The sequence below is a fragment of the Athene noctua genome, chromosome 1 (genome assembly GCF_965140245.1).
Source record: "Athene noctua chromosome 1, bAthNoc1.hap1.1, whole genome shotgun sequence".
NCBI lineage: Eukaryota > Metazoa > Chordata > Aves > Strigiformes > Strigidae > Athene > Athene noctua.
The window spans coordinates 62,741,641-62,763,903 of record NC_134037.1 but is presented as its reverse complement, the minus strand read 5'-3'; the positions used below and the strand labels follow the sequence as shown (position 1 = coordinate 62,763,903).

At 36.8% G+C, this 22,263-nt stretch overlaps 1 protein-coding gene across 1 annotated transcript; it reads left to right on the top strand.

Annotated features, from left to right (window-relative positions):
* The first annotated feature begins 930 nt into the window (after nucleotides 1–930).
* On the top strand, nucleotides 931–16,988 carry TMEM244 (transmembrane protein 244). The gene is made up of 6 exons (XM_074896292.1): nucleotides 931–1,107; nucleotides 6,020–6,105; nucleotides 6,670–6,743; nucleotides 9,522–9,647; nucleotides 11,305–11,349; nucleotides 12,101–16,988. The coding sequence occupies exons 1-6, from the start codon at nucleotides 1,075–1,077 to the stop codon at nucleotides 12,193–12,195; spliced, it is 459 nt and encodes a 152-aa protein (XP_074752393.1). The 5' UTR covers nucleotides 931–1,074; the 3' UTR covers nucleotides 12,196–16,988.
* The last annotated feature ends 5,275 nt before the right edge of the window (nucleotides 16,989–22,263 follow it).

The following is a 22,263-nucleotide window of genomic DNA, read 5'->3' as shown; positions in this document are numbered from 1 at the left end:
ACTTTTTAAGCAAATCAATTTGTTTTTAAAATTTTGTTTCAGTCTATTCCTTAGACATCACTTCGGCCCTCAAAATAGAACTTGACTGATGCACAGATTTTTGTGCTAGCATTTTGCACAGGAAGGAATTTCATACAATACTACCAGTAATTTCCCTGACAGTATTCACAATCTGGAGCTATCAAATCGATGAGTGAAAGCTCTTGTTTACTGAGTGCAGACTATGTTTTTAAGCAGATAACACTTATTTTGTATGATTAAAAAGGCATAAAAACCCTAATGAAACTTGCACATATTATATTAGTGCTAGCAAAAAAAGACAAAATCTTCATTCGCTTGCAGAAGCGTTCCCTTTTATGATCTCCGTTTTCCAAATAACAAAGCATACTGAATCATAATGCATCTGTAAAAAGTCAAATCCAAATCCATTAAGGAACTGCTCAGTAGAAGTTGGATCTACTCTAAAGCACACTAAATTTCACTCTGCTGAAGGAACAAAATATGGTTCAGGAAAAGGAGAAGAGTCATAACATAAGTCTGGTATTTCTTAACCTAATTATACCTAATTTAATGTGAATTATACTTGATGTAGTAGAGTGATAGTCAGAACAAAAATGTTTGCAAAGAACTTTGTGAAGAATGTACCACACCACATCTGTATTCAATAGAATTAATGTTAGAAATTTTAGAACTAATTAAAAGTAGGAAGGTATAATAACCCCAAGGAACTGTGATCAAATGAATGCTGAAAAAAGCAAATAGAAGGTAGAAAATAATATTAATAATGTCTCTAAATAGACAAGTTATACCTATAATGGTATGCTTTGGCTGACTGTAGCTATGGAAGTATGAACTTTAAATGAGCCAGTAGGATATTCTCTTTGCTCTTCAGCAGCTTACAGATAGCTCACAGATGGCTTCTGTCTCAATTCAGTTTAATCCAATCAACTCACCTCACTCTGTCCTATATTCACCCATGAGAATGTTTTTTTGGGTGAAAAACAGCTGCTTCTTCCTGCTGATATTGGCATATGGAATATAGCAACAGCACTTCCTTTCACTCATCATGTGTCCATGGCTCTCAAGGTCAAAACTGCTGAAACCAAGGTAAAGGAAATTGAGATTGTATAGTATTGTATGTCACCGGGTAGTATTTAGAGAATTAGACAGCTACTGCGGATCTTGAAAAAGCAGTTGCTTTCATTCTTACAGTAAGAGTGTTCTTCAATGTTCTCTTACTAAATAGCTAAATGAAAAGGACACCTTGTACTATACTGCTGATAGTAAGTACTGCAAAATACATCTTACAAAAAGGATTTCAAAATATGTGACGTAGTTCCATTTATGAGATATACTTCTTGGAAGTGTCTAATAAAATCCTACAGTTAATGACATCATTGTATTCCTAAAATCCTTTAAGTTGTTTTAACATATAATAAATGACCCTGTGTTTTTCAACTTGTGGTTTTCGCTTGGAAATATTTGAGGGGTTAGAAAGGGAAAAAAATAGTTTGAAAATAAAATGTATTCTGAGATTTAAAAAATATTTAAGTTTAAATTTCAGTGGAAAGTCCAAATAAAAAATGAAGCAGAAAATGATAAAACTGAAAAATTTTCAAAGGGTTTTTGTTTTCATGTTATTCTTCTAAGAATATATTCTTAGCACTGAGCTGCATTTATTTTCTTAGCTTACTCAACTGAGTAAAGCATGCTATACCTAATACATTGCTACATCCCTAAGAGAGAAACTAAGAATATTCTGGGTACAAAGAGAAAAATTCAAGGCCTTTGATGCCAAGAGAAGTTTGTCACTGACTTCAAGAGAGGCTAGGAATTCACCTACTGTAATTAGAGGTCAACAGGTCATCGGCTCACAGCCGTCCTTCAGCTCTGTGATTTTCACTTCATTCCTGTCTCACCATTTTTATTACAGTATGGATCTACATATAGAGCAGATACAGCTTCAAGGAGGCAGCAGATAAAGGACAGTTACAGGAAACGTGTGTCTGCTCAGAGCAATGGAATGAAAATTATTCTCACCAATAATGTGTCAAAGATTAAACTGCTTAGAAATACTTTCAGGGGGGTGGTTGGTAGCATGGCTGCCAAACTTGCATAGGACATTGTAGTCAATTAACATTACAGTGACCATGGGGTACACTGTGGAAAAGAATGGATCAAATGAGTTATTTGGCCAATTTTCATTTAGAGTAGGACTAAAGACAGTGGAAATGGGAAACCTGTATTTACCCTCAGATCAACCTGGCTGAAGAGATTAATCATTCTCAGTTTTTGCTTGGCTTTGTTTTGATGTGGTGGAAAAAGGAAAGGAGTAAGAGTGTCCTGGACGTTTACTTATTCACATATATCAGTTTGTACAGGCATGATGTATTTCTCTCCTATTGCATTAGAAACTAAAGCTCCTTGATCTCTCTCCTTGCAAGAGATAGATGTGCTATTCAATATTTAGCACTTTACAATATTTATCAATATAAAAATAAGTAGTCTGATAAATTCACAGTATCCACACTTCTGTCAATGTGGGATGGTTCTGTAAATACATTATCTACCACGCAACCAGTCAAAGAACCAAGACCAGAAGTAAACTAACGTTAGAGATGTTTGAGTGAAGCTTCATCCAAAAGGCATCTGGTTTTGCCTTGAAAGATCTATTATTTTCAAACGCAGTTTGTTCCTTTGGCTAATTGCCTTTATAGTTAAAAATGTCCTTTACACATCTTTTGAATTTGTCTAGCTATAACTTGCAGCTGTTTACTTCTTGTGGCTTTTCTGATAGATTAAAGAGCCCTTAAGTACCTGGTATTTTCTGCCTGGGAAGGTACTTATCCATCATAATCAAATCAGCCCTCAGAGCTAAACAGATTGACCTCTTTAGAGCTGTAGTCCTAATGAAAAAAAAAAAACACAAAAAACAAAAAACCCAACCAAAACATTTCTAGCCATCAGCTCCCTTTTGTTCCTCTTCTCTGCACCTTCTTAATTGCTTAACTTACTTTAAAAATTACTGGCACCAAATTGTATGCCACTTTGTCTTCCCAGTGCTGTGTTTAGAGGTAATACTTCTTCCTTATTTCGATTCATATTCTTCCACCTTAAAACCCCAAGCCTTAAGGGCTTGTTTTGTTTCACAATATTGCAAGAGAAGCTCATAAAAATGAGCTAGTATGAGCTAATGCTCATCCACAGCCCTTTTCAGAGTCTTCCTTGAATAAGGGCTCCTTTTACCAGATTATAACAAACTAAATCAAAATGGAAATTTTACTTTAGACCTGACTTGTTTTACATTTTTCACTGCAATTATACCTGCCAACTGACTTTAATTTAAAAATGGGGACTTAAAAAATATTCTACATATTTTCTTTTCTTTTTTTTTTTCTTTATTAATTCGAATCACTTGTCAAAAACATTGTCCAACTTTATCCTCAAAATCCACAGGAGTGATAAGGGCACTCAATAACCAGTTTTGATAAAAATTCTTGAATTAAACCAAATAAATAAAATGAGCAAGTCTCTTTCAAACTTTGCAAAATGGGTAAGATTTTTGAAACTTTGCAGTATCTTATGCATTTGCGTTTTGGTTTCATTCCTTTAGTCTAAGTTGTTCTCCAGGTCTCATTCATTTAGCCTTAGTTGTTCTCCAAATAAATCCTCTTCCCTTTTCATATGAATATGCAATTATTATTTCCCCTGCCTCAGTCCTTGTAACCAACACACACACACACGTGATTCTTTTTACCTTTCTTCAGAATTTACTCCTATTCCTCTATTAGTTATTACCTATTTTTTCTAAAATTAATTCCCATTGTAAATATGGTGTCACCTTTCAAAGAGATAAGCACTAGCTTCTTTTGCATTGATATAATGCTTCACTATATGCAGTCCATACTCTTTGCTTCCCATTCTGATACACTGAAAAATTGAATCCAGTCCTCTATTTTTTACTACTTTATTTATGCAGGGCCACTTTTCATGGATTTACTTCTGAATGAATACCTGTATTTGAAATATTTCATCATCTTAGTCTTCATTTTTTTTCCATTTTAAATTTATTTTTGATCAACATAGACAAGAAGTCTTGTAAAACGTCAAAACTTCCAAACTCACCTGCTGTTAGCTCAATTCCATTGATGTCAGGGGAAATTCAACATGGGATCTTGCAGGGCACACAAAAACATGCAGGCTTAGGGCCCATATTTACATGTCCAAGTGTATTTACTTAATAATGCAATCACTATAGTAATTATGTGCCTCTTGGATCATTATTGCATAGTGGATCATAGACTGGAGATCTATAGAGGTCTTACCACGGAAGTCAGGTAAACACACATTGCTAGTCTCAAATATTTGATAGACAGACTGGAGGAAGGGCAAAAAATTCTTAACTCATTACATGTGTAGTAATGGACTAAGAATTTATACAACAGTCTACTCCTAAAACAGAAACTGTAATGCTTTAATAGCAAAAAGCAGAATGTAGCCACAGATTCTTCCATTCTAAAGCACCATTCAGCACAAAATTAAAGATGGGCAGTACGAAACTGGTGACAATTCTCTCTACAGTCCTGTCTTTCTCATGACCTTTTTCTATCTACATTGTTTTGGAGGAAAGTAAAAAGCAGAAGATGTGGAGTGGAGAGGATAGACAAAGAAAAGTAAATAATTGAGTTGGGAGTTTAGAAAATGGTCATGAAAGAGGAAAGCTACAAAAAAGTTAAGAAGAGGAAAGGAGAAATATGACTTGATAAAGCACTAGCTAGAGTGAGAAAATCTAAGACATTCTGGGGTCTACAGAAAAGAAAAACTGACTTTACTGACCACTCTACCAACTGTAGTAAACATTTCCAGTTTCATGTTCTTCAGCAAGCACACAATATTGCCAAAGCAGTTGCTCAAGTTCAATGCATAGAGATGTCTATTCCTGTGTCCCACATTTCCCTTTAAAAAAAATAAAACCCCAAATAAACATCTGGAATGTCATTACATCACCACAGAAAAACAGAAATTAAAGCTTTCTGCTTAAGCAAGACTATTATTATTACCGAAATGTATTAACCTTCAAAACATAATTTTACATTATACCTGTACGAGTGACTACAAGTCCTAGGGCCTGCACAATTCAGGATGCCAGTTTAGAAGATCAGAGTTATGTGATCAGACATATGTTCACTTGAAAGGCTCTCAAGGCATTCTATGAACTTTATCAGGTGAAAGTTAGCAGGTTTTTCTCTGGCTGCGTTGCTTCTGAAACTTTAGTTTAGAAATGAAGACACTGAAATGAAATGAAAGAAATAAGGATAACAAGGTATCTTAGATAACATACCTTCTTTGTGTAATTCTGTATATAGTGCTCCTCTTTTCTTAAAGACACAGTATTTGATCATAAGATAGTGTTTGCTTTATGAAACTGGGATTTTTAGGGGTATTTTTTTCAGTTTGGAGGTGGAATTAATTTAGAATTAATTCACAAACAATTGAATTTTTGAAAATATTTCAAGTTGTCTACACCCTTACCTTTGGAAGTAAGCACTAGGGTGACAAGTTTTCTAGAGGCTGGGAAACTTAACAGATACTGCTTTACAGTTTTCTACAGTTTATTTGTATAGAGTTTCAACATACTTACAAGGATGGCATTTCTTTTAAGTTAAAAACTAGGCTAACAACTAGTTAAGCACCTGGATGATCTTAAACTCTCAAGGTGTCCTTAATAACTGTCAAGAAATATGCTTCTCATTTTCCGAGCACTTAAAATTCAATAAATAGTTGGTATACAATAATATATGATAAAAAACCCCCCATGCATTATAACCACACATTAGTAGCAACTTTAGCAACTTCTATGTAATTTGCAACAGGAAAAATTCTGTCTAAATATTTTATTTTCTAAGGTTGTTTTTTTTTTTTCACATTGTGGGTGATAGAAATCTGGAATTATTTTCTACCAATTATGTACCTAATGTAGACATAGCATTAGGTTTTATTTTCTTTTTCCCTTTTGCAGGTTGTTCTGGTGAACCTGTTGATATGCATGGTAGTTTTCTACACTGTGTACTATGTGGTCCTATCTGTATGCTTTGCAGTATTCAAGTAAGATTTCCTTGTCTTTATTCTAATATGATAGCATACTATAACTGGATATAATGGGTAAAGCTATGACCCTGTAGAGGAGTCATCCAGACTGGAGGCATTCAGTTCCAGTTATCCTCTGAACATATTTTTCAAATTCAGTTGAATTGTTGCACCTGAACCTTTGTTCAAGTACACAAATTTGGAAATGGAGACTAAAAACTAATATAAAATATTAGTTCTAATCTACTTCCTTGCACTTGCGCCATGTAAATAAATGAATGTAAGAGCAAAGATGATATTAAAAAAGGAAAAGAAAGATTTTATAGTCCATAAAAAAGACAAATTATATTCTCTTAGGAAGTTGATTAGCATGTATAGTGCCAGACTTGTCTTAAATAAAAATGGAGATCATGGACACTGTTGCAAGGGCAAGACCACAACATGCAATGGGATGTAGAGAGCTTGTAAAAGCCCAGAGTATTCCATTTGAAATGATATTTAAAAGCACCCATAATGTGCCATATATATCACGAAGGCATTACTGGAAATGTCTGGTTAAATTTATTAATTCTATTTCCACAGGATTAAAATGTTGGATGGTTGGGCACCTTTTGATTTTAAGACAAATCCCTCATGGATTAACCCACATTATTTAGGTAACTGAAGTCTGTTTCTCTTTTATTTCTCAGTCAAGAAAATAGATTGTATCTGTATGTAAACTTGTCTTCCTTATGGACAGTATTTTAAAGCTGTTTTAGTAATATTAGTGATTTCTGTATTTTAACTACACCCAATTTTAAACACTTATTCATCTTGCCAGCACTTCTCATTTCTGTATTGCTACTTACCATTCAAGTGTTAGGTTGTTCCTCGAGTTGTTCTTCTGATTTTGTATCATCTGAAGAAAATGTGCTGCTTTGCCAGGATGCTTCATTTTCATTGTGGAACAATTATCTGCTCTCTGTAAAGTTGTTAAATTTAATTTTCATACTGCAGCAAATTTCTTATGAATCATTGGATCCAGATCTGAATAATGGGTCACATTCAACTTATAGACATTCTGCTTTGGTAACGTCTGAATACAGAGGTCATTAAAATTTCAGGGTTTGATTGTAGCTCAATCCCTAAACATATCTGTATATACCCTAATACAAATTTCTGCACTTTTGTCTGAAGCTCTCAAAATACATTCTTTATCCTAAACTGTCATTCCCCAAAAATTACATGCAAAAAATTACATTTCATTACATGAAATTTTACCATATTTGTAACCTATTTTACAAAGGCAAACCATGTCATCTGTCAGTAGAGTAAGTAAAGCTCAAAATTAAATTGGTTAATTCATCAGGTTAAAAAGAGTAATAAAAATGCATGGATATTTGTACAGTGTCAATACTGATTTCAGATTAAAAAAGAACATTTCAGTTGTAGCAGTGGAAAAAAAAAATCATATTCCATTAGAATTACTTTTCAGGGCCCTAATGTCTTAATATGATTTTTTTTCCCCAAAAAAATTATCATTTACTTTGATGCAATATGTTTATATGCCAAAGACAGCAACTATGCCTTGCAACTGGTTAGTATTCCACCCTCCTTTCTGTTCACCCTATGAAATAACATGGAGTAGCAAAATATAACAAGATCTGTTTAAAGTCTGTGGGCACAGAGACAGAACGAAGGTCTCTGAATGATGTTGCAAATGAGAATTAGTTTATTCAAGAGTCTCACCAGAGCCTGTTAAAAACAGAATTATGTCTTTAAAAGCTAACCTCAAACGAAAAATGGAGGTCAGCTCAGAACTGAGCTATCATTACTGGAACAGTCTGGTAAAAAAGTTTACAAAGCATCTGTCCACACCAAGCATACTTTCTAAATTATAATTAAATTATTGGCATAATTTAAAAGGATACTATCAACATGAAATATAATAAGCTACAAATACTAAAATGCATTGTCAAACATTAAATTTTTTGAAGTGTTATTTCCCACTTTCCTAACTACATGTGGTTTTTCCGGTTATTGTTTTCACATTTTTTTAAAAACTGCTGGGTGAAATATCCATAATATAGTAGGAACTAATTGACCCTATAAAAAAAATAATAAAATTGAAAGGCACAAAATGCTGCCAAATGTATAAATTAAATACAGTGAAAAAATAACAATGATCACTCTCAGCTACAGTAATCTTAGATATTACACTACTGCAACAGTAAAAAAAAATAAATTTAATTCCATTAAAATGTTACTTTTGTATGCCTGTGTACTTAAAAAGAACAAAATGCATCTAGATGGAAAATTATGTGAATTACAAATGCACAGTTATGGCCTGTTGTATGGGAACTCAGGACTACACCCAGAAGAGGCATCATGCATTTTCCATTCAACCCCCTGCTATCCCAGGTAGCCACCCAGCCAAAAGCCAGACTCTGTCCTAAAAGTGATTACTTTCGATCCCATTACCTGTAATAGCAAGTAAATAAGCTGAGAGCTAAGCACCACTCCGTTGCTGTGTCAGAAAATACAGCTCATCAAATGATGCTGGTGGCACGGCATGGCTTGGCACGCTCCAGAGAACGCACCAGGGGACAGAAATGCACCATTTTGTCACCAAGAGAAGGAATTTTCTTGATCACATAACTTTAATAGTCTCTTTTGGCAGCAAAATTTATTTATTATCACTTTGCTGGTAATCCCTATTTATATTTTAACAAAACACAGAGCTAGCTGCTGAACGTCAGGCGCAGTGACAGCATGGTAGTTGTGGCAGCCTTGCTATCAGCACTGAGAAAAGCCAGGCTCCTAGTAGTACGTACCATGAGATCCATATGGATGGATGGCCTCTGTCAGCTTGTAGGCTCTCTGCTCTATCTCCCCTTGTATATCTTGTCTTTAAATTGTTCTGATACATATATATATTTTGGTATATATTTCATATATATATATATATATATATATGTGATTCAATGAATTCGAGAGGGAGAAAGCTATGAAGTTTCTTAGCAAGTAAAACCTTAACCACACAATTCTGGTTTGGATGAGAAAAATTTGGTCTGTGTCAGTATCAACCAAATCTATTTGGCACCATGTGCAAAGATTTTGGATGGTGTCTAAGTAAAGTTTTCATGCCATTTCTCCTCTGGGCATATATAAACTGGTCACAATTCTGTTGCTGGTCATAATCCTGTTAATCCTCATGTTTTTGTATAAAATATACAACATTCTACAGTCCATAGGCAAATCAGGATACAACCCATGCAGATGTCTGTGACAAAATTAGAAATTAACATTATAATGAAAACATTAATTAATATTTGAACTTGTAAAAAATTTTGCACAGCTATTTCAGACATTTTAACTTTTTATTGCTATCATTTTGAATATGAGAAAAAGCCTTTCAAAACTGTTTTGCATAAATAACCTATTTTCACTTACAGTTCTTGTGATCTCATTGGAAACAACTTTCTTCATTTGTGGTCTGCTATTTGCCCTGGTTGTGGAAGAATGGGTTTGGGATTATGCTGTAACAGTTACTATTATTCATATCATCATAACTTCAGTTGGTAAGTAGGTTTACTGCTAAATACATGCATGGTATCACAAATTGAAGCACCAATCAACTATGATTCATCCACTGTATCACTGGACTAACGTAATTTTTCCTTAAAGCTAAAAAATACATATTTTCCACCCATTGACTCATGGATGTATTTAAAACTTGCCATTTAAAAGTCAATTCTGGTTTTGTCGTAGAATTTTAAAACACTATTTTCTTATAAAAAACCCAGAGTTTTGGTTCACAATCTAACGGTTCCTATGAAACAGATCCTGCCTAGATACAATTTCAGCATCTGGAAGGTGTTTTCCTCTGAAACAAATTAATAACTGTCCATGTCCTGACACTTTAAGATCTACTCATTAACAATTCAGCTCCAGTTCAGAGTAAAAATGAGGCTTGCTCCAGCAAAGCCAATTCAAAGTTCTAAAGTTAGATAATTTGAACTAAAACTCATTGAGGAAAATAAAGCATTTTACCATTGACGCATCTTTTGTCCCTGAAACTCTTCCCCTCAAAGAAAAGAAAAGGAAAATAATCAGCTGCTGTAAATGAGACTCATCAAGACTTTTTGCCAGCACCTGGTAACCTACTCCCTCTTCTCATGCTGTTTAGCAGAATACTGCTATGGCTGATTAGGAAATATATTTTAACCCCATCTTGCCAGAGCCTCCTTACTACCTAATAATTCATCTTCCATTTTCCAATGCTTTGTCCACTTGTCTGTTAGCACTTTATACACACAGGGATTCCCCAGTTCCCATGACAAATTAAGCCAGACAACAACAGACACTTCATCTTAAAAAATTAAACATAATTTCTCATCTACGGAACTTGATTTCCTGGAATTTAAATTACTGTATTCTTTATTAATAACATAAGTATTTAAATCAAGGAATTTACAAAAACTACCACAAAAACTGCTTTATATTATTTATACAGGAAGGTATCTTCTCTCATTATATTGGATGATGCATTCTGATGTTTAAACAACCCCAGATTTGTTATTGTTTCATTCAGATGGCCAACCAAAGCTCTGCTGGTTGAGTCTGAGCTGCCAGCATACGCAGCGTGCCTCTCAGCTCACTTTACTACCTCCACAGTCTCATCAGCCTTTTTTTGGGGGGGTGGCAAAATCGGGTCATATCATGGCCCTGCAGTTGATCATACAGTGGAGATGTGGGTCAGCTTGCGTGAGGCAAGAGCAAGTGCCCGACACAGGACAGAGCACCCTGTGCAATAGTGCTAACTCGCCGCGTGCAGCCCCAGCCTGTCTGTCATGCACCGCATCACCCATTAAACTGAAAATGTCAGGCAGCTTAATTTGGATTGCAGCAATATGTAGGCACTCTACCAGGGGATCGGTGTCTCTGTTGTGCTAAACCATGTCCAGGTAAGTAATAAAAAAGGCATTTCTTCCACAGAGAGCCTAAGAGCTCCATTTAGCACACACTTATTAGGTTTAAGATTTGCCTTCCAGTGGGATCGCTCACCAAGCTAAGCTTAATGGTATAGCCAAGTATCTTGAGTGATCAGGATTTAAATATGCCTTTGCAATTTCAATAAATATAACTAAGCAGACTGTTGATAACATAATGTAATGTTTGCATGTCCCCATCCTTATTGTTTAAAAATTTACATTTCTCCTTTTCTTCTCCTTGCAGTTATGTCTGAATTTCCCCTGATGTTACACTGGTGGCTGGCATTAGGTATAATTATATTCCTTAAAGTTTAAATTATTAGACTCTGTGTAGAAAATTAGTATTTATAGGGTTTTTTTTTCTATTAAAAGCCTGTTGTCTCACTAATTTGAGAACTGTTCACATCTAAAGAAGAAATATATGCTTTTCATTTATACTTTGTTTAATGACACAAGCAAGTAACACTGGGCTAACAATTACCTTGCTTTAAAGAATCCTCTGTTTTAAGACCAGAATGGACTCAGTTTATGTTAATCTTGCTAACAAACAACAGATACACTCATGTTCTTGAAATAAATCATGATTAAGTCCTGACTAATCAAACTATCTCACTGGGATAAATCCCAGTCAACACATTTCCTTAGAGTGAATGGCAAACCTACATTTGTGAATGTTTAATTTTCTGTAAAATTAAAGGTATAGCTTTGTAATAGAATGCATTAACTTGAAAAATAGTTAAGGGAAAAGGATTGGCTTCTGTTCTTTGTTCTTATATGATGGATAACAAGGATTGACAGCCGCAGTAAATTCCTAAATGATGAGGACAGGCAAATAAATTCCCTGTCCTGCAACTGGTTTTGCATCAGTAGCTGCTGGGGTTGATATCTTTGTAGGTGGTTAAAGTATTGGGCAAAATGTTTAAGCTGTCAGGCCATTTTTTAAAAATTGAAGATAAAGAGAGTATCTGCTTAAAGTTTTATCATAACATTTGTATTCCACTATAAAAATAAATATAAAACAGTCATATATTTTCTTTCAGGATCTGGAGTAATTTCAATGACTTGTGGAGGACAGATTTTGGCATACTGCTTGTTCAAAGACAACTTCATTTACCCAATTCTAGATGATTTTTGAAAAGGAAAATTAGAAATTGCCTTCATATGGCTTCTATGGATTTATTAACAACATAATTAAAATGAAGGTAGCAACTGTCTAATTGTAAGCCTAATATTTGGCTTACTAGACCTCTTGTATCTTACATTTGTTCACAATGCCAATGTAATCACTTTTAGCTGTTGTATGTAATCGCTTTTAGCTTCTGTATGTACATTTTCCATTAAGCAAATAATAGGATACACTGTCTCTTTTTTAAAAAAACTAATAAAGCATAAAAGCAATGATGCAACGCTCTTGCAAAATCCTACAAGAAAAAGGAAGAAAACAGATTTGAATTTAATGTTTTCAGGGTACTTGTTATCTCTTGTATTTTATGAAATGCTGACTCTAATTTAGCCTGGAGTCTGTCCTTTCAAAAGCGCTACAAAACTTTAAAGTCACCCCATCTAGCATAAATTGCTGTGGGTTTAAAGCAGTCTTTACTGGCAAGCCCCTGGGAAAGAGGAATCCTTGAACAATATATAGCTCTGCATCTCTTCCCATCTTAAAGCTCTCACCTAGAAGCTGCCCAAGACAACAGCAGGCAGATATACAATTTCCAATGTTTAGTTGACCCCCTTGCTTCTAGAGATGCTACAGACAAATGTTTTCTACAATAGCTTCAGGCTATTTGCTCTTTCACTAATAATCCATTTATGGTCTGGCTGTGCTGGAAGGAGGAAAGGCAAATGCTACTGGACAGCCACTATTATACATATCCCTTTCTCTCTCCCCCAGCTGCAAGTGGCCAATGCCAAAGTGTGAGGGTAGTGGTAATTAAAAACAACAAATAAATCACAGTGGCGGCTTCAAGTAAATTTAACTCTTTAACAATAATAAAGTTGTAATGCAAAAATTGCTAGAAGGCAACTTCATCTTAAATACAATACCAGTGATTAGATTTCAACTGTAGTTTGCTTAGAAGAGCAAGGCTGGATTGCTGTTTGCACGGGAGTGCTAAATGTTGCATTTGCCTTAATCTTACTCAACAGATAATGCCTCTGAAGAATCTCTCCCCTGTTGATCTAATCAAACATCCTAAAATTTTTTCAAGTTTTACAATTTTCAATTAAGTTAATACTGGAAGTACATATGCAGTGAGAAGCATGCTTCAGAAAACACTGAAAGGAGTAAGTTTCTCTCCCGTGAATGATAGATATGTAAGTCATTTTAGAGACAAACCAGGTATGTAAATCCATAGCATTGAATAGACATAGACTTTACAAGTTGTTCGGTGTAATATGCTGCGTACCAAAGTCAGCAGAGATAATTCTGGAGAGTGAACTAACTGACCCGCACTTATCACTGGTCTGAACCACGGACTGTTTACAGTTTGATGGATCTGTATCTCCAGAAACATTAGTGTGCAGATAACTGGATAGTATTATGTGTTTGAAAAACAGTTGCAGTTTTCTTCCAGATTTGTTTCAGTTCAGAACTATAAAAATGGATGGGAAGGAAGTACCATCTAATGTAAATTCATACCTCTGTCCTCACCCTCACACAGTCTGTGTGTGTAGGTAGTGTGCCATGTGCCAGAGCATGAGTGGATTAGATATAAAGCTAATCCACGGGTGGAACAAGTTTCTATTTTTAACCTGAAAGGATTTTCCTCTACATGTGCCAGCCCAGCTGCAGCTTGTAGGAGCTCTGTCGCCCAGTTCTGTCATTTTAAACTTTTGTTTTATATTTAAAACCTTAAATCACCAGCAAGAAATACCTTCATTCTAATATGAAGAGCTCTTTAGTCCTAGAATTTCTCCAAAGCATGTAGTACTAGGCCAATGCTAAAAACACAACCACAGCAAGAACTCTATTGAGGATTAAAAGCCCATGTGCAGCTATTAAAGGGTCATTAACTTTTTGCATTACTTTTAGATATGGAATGGTGAACCATTTTCAACATTATCTATTTCACCTTTTCCATCAATTCTATGTTTAGAATATATAAATATTACACATAATATAGTTTAATATATAGTTTATAGTTTGTAGACAAAGTTCATATTATACAAATGAATATTCATCATGTAAGCAATACGAGCTATATCTGTGTAGGCATTACTTGGTTAGAAGCCTTCAGAGATAATATCTAACACTGTATGATTTCTATGTGATACACCAAAACGGTGCTGTAGAATATGACAAACCTGGCTGTTTCTGGAACAATAATAAAGTGATCCACTTGAGCAATCTGTATGTGACTAATTGCTAACAGTCAAGACAGGTGGAAAAGAAGAACTGCTGGAGGAAAAGAAAGGTTGCTACAGAAAGCAAAAGGAAAACAGAGAAAACGCCATCAGGAACGTGTTTGAAAAAAGGCACAATGAAAGCAAGAAATGAGAAGGGATAAATGGACAAGATCAGTGAAAGAAGAAAAAATCTGCAGACTGTAGCACTGCAGTCTCACAACATGAGACTTGTATGCCACTTGTATGCCACCATCTGTTTTTCTGCTGATCTATACATGACTCTAGGAAAAGTGGTCTCCACTTCCCATAGTTATGACTGTAATCTGTGATGTTATACCTGTACCTCCTGATCCAGGATTTTCAGAATTCATTGTTCTCTGACAGCCAGGCACAGGAATATTGTCCAATTTAGTTGGTGTGGGCTTGGTGTTAAGGTATTTAACCCCTTGTGATACAGTCTAGGAGTCACAAGTTTGCACAGGTATCGTTGGGGGTGTAGACAGTCTAAAAAACATTACAAGCAGATTGAGACTTTATCCACTTCCAGGCAGAGTTTGCGGGGAAGGTTAGAAGTTGCAAATATCAGGTACAGAAATCTATGAAACAGTACAAAAATGGCATACCTTAATAATACCATACTTAAGTAATTCTAAGGGGTTTTTTTGAGAGACAAGAAACTCCTTTGCATTATGTCCAACCACACTACTGACAGATAATAGTTCTCCTCAATTCAGCCATCTCTCTAAATGGCTCTGCATTAATTCTTGTTCCAAATGGTGAAGTGTCTTAGTCATAAAAAAGAACATGAGTGAAATGCATTTTTTTGGAGCCTCTAAGCATATATTCCTATGTTAATAGCACTGCCTTCAATGTAATGTCAGAGTGTAAACCCATTCAAAAAGTTGTTCTGAGACCAACAAACTAACTCAAATGTGTAAAACCAGCCAAATATCAGACTATGGGGTACAGACAATGTAATAATTTTTAGCTGGCATTTTTGTAAAAATACAGGTTTAAATACTTAGCATTTCCTGGTGAAGTAAAGAGCTGGTTACTCAACCTAAGCCTGTCATTTTTCCACCTCTGTAAATTGCTTGATCAACATTTCCATCTCTTCTGTATTCTAACTTTAAAAAGCAAGCAAAACAAAACCTTACAGTATTCATTATTTCTGTATTCCTAAAAATACCAACAACTGCTACATGAATAAATACAGAAAACACAGTATGAATAATACTAGATCACTAGCAATGGGTACATGAGTCACCTGACCGCAGTCTCCTACGTTAGATATTTATGCACAGGATTCCTATGGCCCACAGTCTTTTGACTAGAAATACCCATCGTGACAGAGTGAGCTTCACAAAACTGAGAAAAGATGTGAAAGCCTTACACATTCTTCATTCCATCATCTGATAATGTACGTTGTCACACCATAAAGTTAGATCCTTGCTAATCTCCACAGGTATTTAAAGCTTTATTTATATATATTTTTTAATCTTTCAAATGTGACTGTCTTAGAATATTTATTTCTTGGCTTAAGATTCTGTGTAATGATCCATCTGCCCAGTAATGGCTAAGACTCTAATCTCTCCTTTTTGTGAGCTAATCATGGCCCCAGACAGCCTGCACTCTCTCATTAGATGTCAGGGAGGATAAAGGTCTTAGGAATGGTTATAAAATTTGATGGTGTAATTAATACCTTTATTATTGGCTTTAAACCTTTTAGTGTGAGGCTGTGATTTTAAGACGCAGACCCGTGTCCCAACCTCTCCTCTGCTCAGGAGAATGATAGGGATCCCTCTAGAGTCCCCCTTCAGAGATACCAGGATAATTATGCCTGTGTTGTAGAAAAGGCACGCTCTGTGATGGACTTACAGCCTACTCCACCCATTTTCCGGTTCAGGGCACCAAATTAATACCTTGCAGTCATCTCCCAGTTAACATACATTCAGGTTTCCTCTGCCAACAAGGGTGAAAGAAGGGAAAGACATGTGCCTGGATGTCATCCTGATGTGTAGTTGTAGCATGGCATTGCCTTGGACTGAGGATTTGGGAAGCGACACTAGGACATCAACTATGGACAACCAAAATCTGAGGAAAGGCCTTGTCCTCATCTTTTCAGGTTGCCTACTCCTAGAAACTGGAGCCTGTAAGAGATATGCAAGGTACTTTCAGTCTCTTTCTGTCATTGTCCTAAATCAAAGATAGTCACAGCCTGGTCATTACTGTTACATATTTTCCAATGAAAATAAATCTTAATAGGAGATTATTTGTTGTGGATTTGCAAATTGATTTGCAAACAAAGGGTCCACTTCTGCTTCTAACAGTAAAGAGCCTGTTGTCTCTATTGGAGCAATACTTTATCAAAGGACCACTCACACGTACCCAGCCTTTCTCTCAGAGTGATCTTGTGACCAGATTTTCAGCATCAAAATGCTCAAATACATTCAGAATTAGCAATTTCTTAGGAGCCTTCAGACACCTTTGCACTGAAATTACATCTGCATCAGCAGCTTTCAAACTACACTGAAAAAGTGCTTTGATTCACTTCATAAACCCTGATGAAGGCCCACACAAAGATGTACCATTAAAAATGACAAAAAATATCAATGTGTTTGATATCGCATATGAAAGAAACTGTAGATATTAGCCAGATTACATGAGCAAATTCAACAGCAAATTATAGTTATATTAATTTGAATTTAGTATTTTAAATTAATCTGAATTCTAAGGGATTGTTTTAACACTACTTCACTGGAAAATTATAGCGAATCCTACAAAAGTGGGGAGTATTCCTTAGTACATTCCCAGGAGAGAGAAGGGCAGGCAGTGAGTGGCAAAGGCAGAGGGATGAGGGTGTTTCATGCATGTAGCTGCTTCAATACCCAGAAAAAATGAAAAAGAACTTACTGGTTATGAACCAACTTACCTAGCTGGGAGCAAGTTTCCATACTAATGGGAGATGTGCTGGTAACTCAGTCCTGGCAAAATTTTTCAGTAAATCATCAATATACAAAAATTTGTTTTAAGAGAGCCAAAACCATCTGTGAACACAGTTAATCAAGTTTTGCTTGAAAAAGAAAAAAGGTGAACAGTGTCAATACGTGATCAGTCCTGCTAGATCTCAGATGCTCAGGTTAGACTCACAAGGGTACAAACAAGAAGAGAACGAGAGGGCTACAATGACAGTGGATACGTTCAAATCTAAAGCATTAAACTCTCTAGATTTAATTAATCAGTCAGTTATTTGGTGTGCCATACTTTCCGGAAGCTTTTTAAGAATGCTTCAGATATAAATTTTAATTCCTTAACATTTGCCATTGAATTGTTTAAGGAAAAATACAACTTGTAATTGAAAAGCAACTACTGTTTTCCATTGTCAGGCAATGAAACAACATCACATCTTCAGGCTTTGAGTTAATAAAATCAGTTTTGATGAAAAACAAAGTTACATTAAACTGAAATTTTCTCAAAAAAATCTGCTTAGACCAGAAGGTATTTTTATTGAAAAAAATGTTTTTTCCCAAATGATAATGTTTCATACCTTATTTGTTGTATGTATTTTTAGAATGTGTTATGTATCACTACATAACATTTGCAGACTGTTCCAGTTGCCGAGGTAACTATGTTATTTTAATGATCAGCAGAGAGGATCATTATGTAAAACATTATGTTAATTTCAAACACAGAAAATTGATGTCTTGCTGTTACCTTGAAGCTGCACCTTTTTTTTTTTTTTTTTTTTTTTTTTCCCCACAAAGTGCCTTTTTCCATGAAGATTAATGTTATGGCTAAGTGCTAGGGTATCCTTTTCATACTGATTCAGGTTGGCTTTGGAGGCAGATAAGGCAAAAATGATACCTGACAACCAGCTAATGGCAGATCAACAAATTTCAAACCACCATAGATTGTACAGAACTAGAATAGGAAAAGTTGTTTCATAAATTCTTAACTAATATACAAGGTCAGTTGGTTGGAATCTTAGGAAGGCATGTATCTTAGTTTCATTTTTAACTTTGAAATGTATTATTGCTTAGTTAAGGAAAGCAAATTACAAAGCACATGTAAGACTTGTTTAAGTGTGCTTAAACATTGTCCATGATACAGACCAACTGATGAAGAGATTAAAAAAATGACATTAAACTTTTGCTTTTATTAGATCATATATCTACTAGATTACTAGATTACACCAGCAGTACAAATGCTGTGCATTTATGATTTTATTGCAACCATGAATGCTCTTTCTGAGGCTACAGCGAGAACTTTGCTGATGTTATTTGTTCATGGTGCATATCTGTTCTCAAACTTGCTTTTTCCATAAAAAAAAAAAAAAAAATCTGCACATCTCAAAATTATCAAAATCATGTCTCACGAATTCTAGGGCTCAGAATGACAATTGCTGCTATAGTACACCAGCCTCACAAATGAAAATTGTCTCAGGCTACCAAATGCAACTCAATTTTGTCACCAGAATCTTCTTTTGCCTCTTTTCTGGAGTTCAGCCTACAGATCGTATTAAATTATGAACGCTTCATTCTCTAGGTGGAACTGGATGCTTTCATGTATTAGAACATGATATGCTCAAGACATCTGAGAACTCCTATATCCTCCTGACACTTCATCATAACCACCTGATCCATTTTAGAGTCGGTGAACTCTTCTGACAACACTCAAAGTGCATTTTGATGGAGACTGTATTTATATGGACTGTACATCTTCACTCTGCAGAGCTTACTCGGATCCTTTCTCAAGGATTTCCTCTGCAGGCAAAGCTCTGACTTCAAAAGGCAGTAGCTCTTTCTCAAATTCTTTACCCATAATTACACCTATTACATTGTCTTCTATTTCAACCTTGCTCCTCCAACATGCTTTTCTGACACACTGAGGTTTGCCGATTTGTATACATCCCAGTGAGGACTGCAAGCCAAAAATGTAAGAATGTGAAAAAAACAGAATTGTATTACATCAACTAGATACTGTAAAGAGAACACACGATGATATACCTGGGAATAAGTCATCCATTAACTAAGAGGATTAGGAATTAATTTCCTCCTTCCAACAGCTTGTCCACTATGTGTGACCAAATCCTGAAAAGCTTTGCTTTCATCCTTAGCATGATGAAAATAGTGGGCTAAGTTTTCAGTCCTTAGAATGATTTAAAACTTTCTGATGGGTAGCTTTCTGCTAGAAAATGCTGATTATACAAAATCTAAAAGTTTCAAGGAAAAATATTTTTTTTTAGAAATTTCTTGACAGAATATAGCCAAAACACATATGTTATCATTTTGACTACTGAATTATGCCAGAGCATGAAAATTAAAGTAAAAAAATGGAATAAAGTGAAGCAATAATGAAACAAACCTCCTAAAGTGTATGTTTTATTTCAAACATTTTGATAGGTCCTTTTAGAAACTGTAAAACAGACTTTTCAGAAATTTTGTTTCATAGAAAGTATACATTCTTGCAGAGAAAAAAGAAAAAGAAGAATATGTCAGATCAATTTTTAGTCTAGTAAAAGACGATTCATATGTTTTTGGGAACAAGCACTTTGAATTATAGCAGCGTTAGATCACAGCTACATCCTTTTTTAATCTTTTTGCTAACAATTTTGTTGTATGAATAAATACAAGCATAGAATTAGCAAGTAAAGATTAGTTAGGGAATGCTAGTGAGAAATAACAAATTTTAAGAAGACATATGAAAAGGGAGATCATTAAGAACAAAAAGGAAGCCAGCTGTGTTAAACCTGGTAGAGATAAAACACTCTACCTCTGCTCTGCTGATGGAGCAGAGCTGTAAATGGTGTAGAGAGCAGCCCAGAGCACGAGAACAGGTTAGTAAGTGAAGGGCATGTACTTAGGAGCTCTAATTGGCATGAGCTGAGAAGTACAGGAAGTATAGAAAGAATTTATAGAGTAAAATAATGACATTAATGAAAACTAGCTCGAGGATATGGGATATAAAACCATATGTAGAATGGGCCAAAAACATTCACATCGCATCCATCTTAACTACTTACATAATCTCCTATATGTTTACAGCACCTCTGTATTCTGATTCAACAAAAACTAAACACGCTTTTCTTACAAGACTGATACTGTCAAGAACGTGCAGATAGAAGGGATAAGAGACCACAGCAAACCACAGACTGAGTGAAAATTCTTACTGTCTATGGGGATTTCCAGTCAGTTTTTTCTAGAAACACTGAAATAAAATTTACAGTAGCCAGCTTACTTCAAGAGGGTACAGTAACAGAATAGAAACTTGCAGCTACAACCTTCTAATTTATACCAAGTATTTAAGATGTATCTTTGTGGCACTACTTACTTTTAAGCTATCCATAGTCCCCAAATACTTCTTGGTGAACTGGAAACGCTTCATGTACTGTGACTTCTTTTTGCTTCTAAATTTCAGTAATTTGAATGTTATCAACACAATAAGACGCTTCATTAGCCATTAATCAAGCATTTTGAGTCAGAAAATACAGAATACATTTTTGTTTGCAACCTTTCCTCATACAAGTTAATGTGTGCATTATGATCATTTCTGAATTACATTTAGTACATACTACTTTTTCGAGAGTCTTGCCTGGTCCACCCTGTCCAGGGTGGATGCAAAAAGGCTGAAGGGATATTCTCAATTTGGAGTGCACCAGAAATTAAGTAATTATTATTCACAGATTTGAAAACCTGGAGTTACTGTTCTGATCATCTGCTCTGTGATACCTAGGCTGATCTCCACAGTAAAAACGACCACAGGATTTTCTTTGTAACCCCAATCAATCAGAGATTATTTTATATGTGGTTTGTAGGAGGAAATCATCCACTGTAGAGCTAAAATTTCAGGAGATCCAAGATCCAGTAGTGCTTTTTATATATTGTTTCACTGTTTCAGTACCCTTACAGTAACACCAAAGGTGTTTCATTGTTTCCAGCCTGAATTTGTCTACCTTCTGCCTCAGTCCTTTGGTTCTTCTCATGTCTTTGGTAGATTAAAGAAGAGCTCTCTGCTATGACAAATCCTCCTGCGTGGGTGCTTACGCGCAGCGTCAAATCACCTCTTCTTGCCCTGTCCTCTGCTGAGCCGAACGGGTGAAGACATCAGTTTCGTCGGGCGAGGCAGGTTGTCCCCACCTGCAGTCCTTCCCCTTGCTCCTCGCTGAGCTCGCCCCGCTGAGCGGCCTTTGGAAGAGCGCACAGGCCCCGCGCGGGTCTCGGCCGTCCCAGGCGCAGGGATGGGACCGTGTTCCTGCTCCCGTGGTGCTCCTGCTCCCGTGGTGCTCCTGCTCCCGTGGGGCTCCTGCTCCCGTGGGGCTCCTGCTCCCTCACACCCGGGCTCTCCCGCGCCGCGCACCCTGCGCGCACCCCCCAGCCCCTGCCCAGCTCTCGGGAGAGAGCCGCGCCCACCTCGGAAGAAAGCCGCGACCCTGCCGGCCTGCCCGGGCCTCCGCCTCGTCCCGAGGCGCGGTCGTGGCGGGGAGGCCGCCCCAGGGCCGCCCTGCCGAAGCGGGTCCCCTCGGGGAGGCCGCAGGGCCCGACCCCATCCCGTGACACGATGGCACCGCCGCAGGCCAGAGCGGAGCGGAGGGAAGCGGGCGGGCGGGGCGCGCCCCGACGGCGCCAGGCGGAGCGGGGCTCGGCGCCCCCCGGCCGGGCTCCCCGCGGTCTTCCCCTCAGGACGGGGCGGCGGGAAGGCGGCCCAGCCGCCTTCGGCCCCGCAGTGACTCAGCGGCCGCCCCGGGCCGCCGCCGGGCGCTGCCTCTCCGGAGCGGGCGGCGGGGCGGGAGGGGGGGGGGGTCGAGGTCGGGCGGCCCCGCGGGAGGGCGCCGGCCCCGCCCTCTGCCCGGGCGGGC